Here is a 3,794-nt window from a genome sequence, read left to right as displayed (position 1 = left end):
GACATTTTTTTTTTTGCCTTTAACAGTAAGTTAAAAATTTAGTACAATCTAGAACGTTTGCCCTTTTAAACAAGACCAAGAAAATGGTCTTGCCAGTACTTGCTCAAGTCTTCCTTTTGTACAATTTTAAAACTAAAATGTTCAAATCCGAATAAATTTCTTCCTTGTTTGTAACGGTCCTAAATTTAAGCTGCAGAATCAAAACCCAGCAAGAACCCTTTCCTCGAAAAATATTGGCAAATTCTCAGCTTATAAACAATGGACATTTGATTGCCATGTTTATCTCGATAAATACTGTACAAAAGTTGCTTGCAAATATTAAAACTTTTTTTGTCGCTCGGAGTCTAGCTCTAAATATTACTGGTAAAGACTTTTGCAAACTCCCTGCGAAGCGCCTAACGTACCACTAGAACTTTAAAAAAAAAGTTTTGCGTAGTTTCTTTCTCCAGATCTATACATGGTCCGATTCCCCCACCCTCCCCGCCGCCCTCAGGTTTTCTCTGTACAAAAATAGTCCCCCAAAAAGAAGTCCCAAGATCTCTCATAAAAGTTTTCTAGTCGGCATCACGGTTTTTGCGTTAATTTGGATGGGATTGGTGGTCTTTTCCGCAGCTGTCATTTTGCTGCGGGTAATGAGATTTTTTTTTTTTTTCCTTTTGAGCATATCAGATTTTTCTTACTCTCTTTTGCACCCCTCCCAATTCCCTTGTTTCTCTTTGAAAAGCTCTCCCCTTCTCCAGTTCGCGGTCCGGCCCTCACATGTGCGACAGGGGCAGTGTGCCGTTAATGGCCGTGCCGGGCACCGGGCCGCTCTGGTAGTGCTGGGCCATGTGCAGTCTACTGGGAGCAGCGGGCTCCGGCACCTCGGCGCCGGGGAGGTACATGCTGATCATGTCCCGGAGGTCCCCGGCCTGGCAGGGCGCCCTGGAGTGGGAGGAAGAGGTAACCACGGGGGGGCTGGAGCTGGCCTCGGACTTGACCACCGAGCCCATGGAACCCAGCGCCATGCCGGGGGTGCCCTGCTGCGAGTAGGACATGCTGTAGGTGGGCGAGCCGTTCATGTAGGTCTGCGAGCTGGTCATGGAGTTGTACTGCAGGGCGCTGACGTCGTAGCGGTGCATGGGCTGCATCTGCGCCGCGCCGTGCGCGTTGAGGCCCGGGTGCTGCGGGTAGCCCAGCTGCTCCTGCATCATGCTATAGCTGCCGTTGCTCCAGCCGTTCATGTGCGCGTAGCTGTCCATGCGCTGGTTCACACCCGCGCCCAGGCCGGCGCCCACCCCGACCCCGCTCGCCATGCTGTTCCCGCCCGGGGCCAGCAGCCCTCCGGGAAGCGTGTACTTATCCTTCTTCATGAGCGTCTTGGTTTTCCGCCGCGGCCGGTATTTATAATCCGGGTGCTCCTTCATGTGCAGAGCGCGCAGCCGCTTGGCCTCGTCGATGAACGGCCGCTTCTCGGTCTCCGACAAAAGTTTCCACTCGGCGCCCAGGCGCTTGCTGATCTCCGAGTTGTGCATCTTGGGGTTCTCCTGGGCCATCTTACGCCGCTGCCCCCGGGACCACACCATGAAGGCGTTCATGGGCCTCTTGACGCGGTCTGGGCTGTTCTTCTGGTTGCCGCCGGTCGCTGCCGCCGTGGCGTTGCCTCCGCCGCCGCCGCCCCCCGAAGCTTGCTGCGGGCCCGGCGGCTTCAGCTCCGTCTCCATCATGTTATACATGCGGGCGCTGGGCGCGGGCGCGGCCCGCCGGCGGCCGCCGACCCTCGGCCCGGCCGGGACTGCGGGGGCCGCGCGCGGGGGCCGGGCTGCAGGGGCCGCGGGCGGGGGCGTCGGCGTGCACGGCCCTGCGCGGAGATCGGGCGGAGAATAGTTGGGGGGAAGCGGAGCTCGAGACGGGCGAAGTGCAATTGGGATGAAAAAACAGGCGCTCTCCTCCTCGGGCCGCCGCGATTGTTGTGATTAGTTTTTGGAAAGGCTTAAGCCTCGGGCTCCAAACTTCTCTCCTTTCTTTCTCTCTCCTCTTCTTTCTCCCAGCCCTAGTCTTAAAGAGGCAGCAAAGTACTTTTCCCTTTTTGCAAACACTCTCTTCTCTGCCTTGACAACTCCTGATACTTTTTTGAACAAGTTAATAGACAACCATCCATGTGATGGGGGCTGTCAGGGAATAAATGGGTTTCCGGCGGCCAATCAGCGAGCGCCGGCTCCTGCGCCGGAGCCCAGCCTCGCCAGAGGGTTTTGCATGAAAGGGGGCGGGGCCTGCCGCGCCGCCGAGCCGAGCCCAGCAGAGCGCTGTGCCCGGAGCCGCGCGGGGGAGGCGGGCCCGCCGCAGGCTGGAGCCGGCCGCGGGGGAACCTTTGTATCCCCCTTCCTCAGCAACAGGTCACGGCGCACGCCTGTTCGAAGGAAGTGGGTAAACAGCACCAAGACGACAGCTCCTAACCCCTTTGCTACGGAATATTGGCTCCCTCTTGGGTACATAAGGGAGGACGGGGCGCGGGGAGCTGGGGCCAGGGTGGGGCAGGGCCCATGGGTGGTTCAGGGCGACCGTCCAACTAGTATTTCAGGAAGCTGGCAGGGCCGGAGGTGGTGTGCCATTGTTCCTCCGCTCATCCGCGGCACTGCTCTGGGTTCCAGCCCCTCTTCCTACCTTGGTGCCAACACCCACTCATCCCCTCTTCTCATAGTACAGACAAGTTAGACCCAAGCCTCGGGCCTCAGCGCCCTCCTGGCTTCCACGTCATCTGCTCGGTTCCCAAACACGAGTCCTCTGCCGGTGTGGCCCACTGCAGAGCAGAGCTAGGGCCAGGCCTGGTTCACAGGCTTCTCCTAGCCTGACCCAGGTGTGGCTTAAGGAACCGCAGCACGTGTCCTCAACCCTAACTCCCTCCTCCACCAGCCTGTCCCATGCAGAGGGTGCAAAGGCAAAGCCTGAACTCTCCTCCCACTCTCTTCCTAACCCCCACCCCCGACACCAGAGGATTTCAGCGGTGGCAGTTTCAGATGAGAGCCTGGGGACGAAGAATCAACAGAAAGAGGCTCCAGGGCGCAGGCGATGGGGGAGGGTCACGCAACTTCCTGGCATCCCACCGCGAGGCACGGAGGTGGCTTTTGGGCTGTGCTCACAAACTCCCTCCCACGCAGCGTTCCCAGGAAGGGATCTGCGCAGCCGGCGTTGCCCCTGCTGACTGGCACGGTGGTAGCCGTGAAGGCCCGGCCGAGTTGGTCTAGGGCAGAGAGAGAGGCCCTGGGACCTGGGAGGCGCGCGGGGTTCAGAGGTACAGGTGCAGACAAAAGTGCGCAGGGACAAGGCCTGCGGAACCCGGGGAGCCGGGCCCCAGCAACCCAGGCTGCCGGAGGATGGGCTGGGGGCGGGGGTAGGGGCTCAAGAATCTTGCCCGCCCAGGACCCGAGAGGGTAATTTTAGCCGATCTCCCATTGTCGAGACGTAAAGATTTCAATCGGCAGGCGCTCAAAAAGCCCAGAGCCACCGCACCACGTCCGTTACAAATAGGTAGTTTTGTTTCTCTTGTTGTCGCTACACGGAGTCAAACAAAGCCCCGTCTAAGTTTCCTTCCACTCTTGTTGGAACCTTTGTGGCTAAAATGCACTTGGGTACAAAAGGGAGGAGAGAAGGAAAAAAAAAAAAAGTCCTGATGCCATTTTTTTTCTTTTTAAATAAAGAGCTTAAACCATCAGGGTTACTTATTTTTTTTTTTCTTCTGCAATTCTCTCAGCCCCTCCTCCCCTCAACCACCCCAACTCGGCCTAAAGAAAGCGTTCAGAAGGGTATCTGCCGGC

General features: G+C 57.6%; 1 protein-coding gene across 1 annotated transcript; it reads right to left on the bottom strand.

The window, feature by feature from the left end:
• Positions 1–399: 399 nt before the first annotated feature.
• Sox2 (SRY-box transcription factor 2) lies at positions 400–1,718 on the bottom strand. The gene has a single exon (XM_059264693.1). It carries the CDS (start codon positions 1,713–1,715, stop codon positions 756–758), a length of 960 nt encoding a protein of 319 aa, XP_059120676.1. The 5' UTR covers positions 1,716–1,718; the 3' UTR covers positions 400–755.
• Between the last annotated feature and the right edge of the window lie 2,076 nt (positions 1,719–3,794).

The sequence above is a fragment of the Peromyscus eremicus genome, chromosome 6 (genome assembly GCF_949786415.1).
Source record: "Peromyscus eremicus chromosome 6, PerEre_H2_v1, whole genome shotgun sequence".
Classification (NCBI taxonomy): Eukaryota; Metazoa; Chordata; class Mammalia; order Rodentia; family Cricetidae; genus Peromyscus; species Peromyscus eremicus.
This window is presented reverse-complemented; position numbering and strand designations above follow the sequence as displayed.

Bases quoted from the DNA above. Each gene is read 5' to 3' on its own strand.
- Sox2 (XM_059264693.1), bottom strand. From the start codon at position 1,715: ATGTATAACATGATGGAGACGGAGCTGAAGCCGCCGGGCCCGCAGCAA.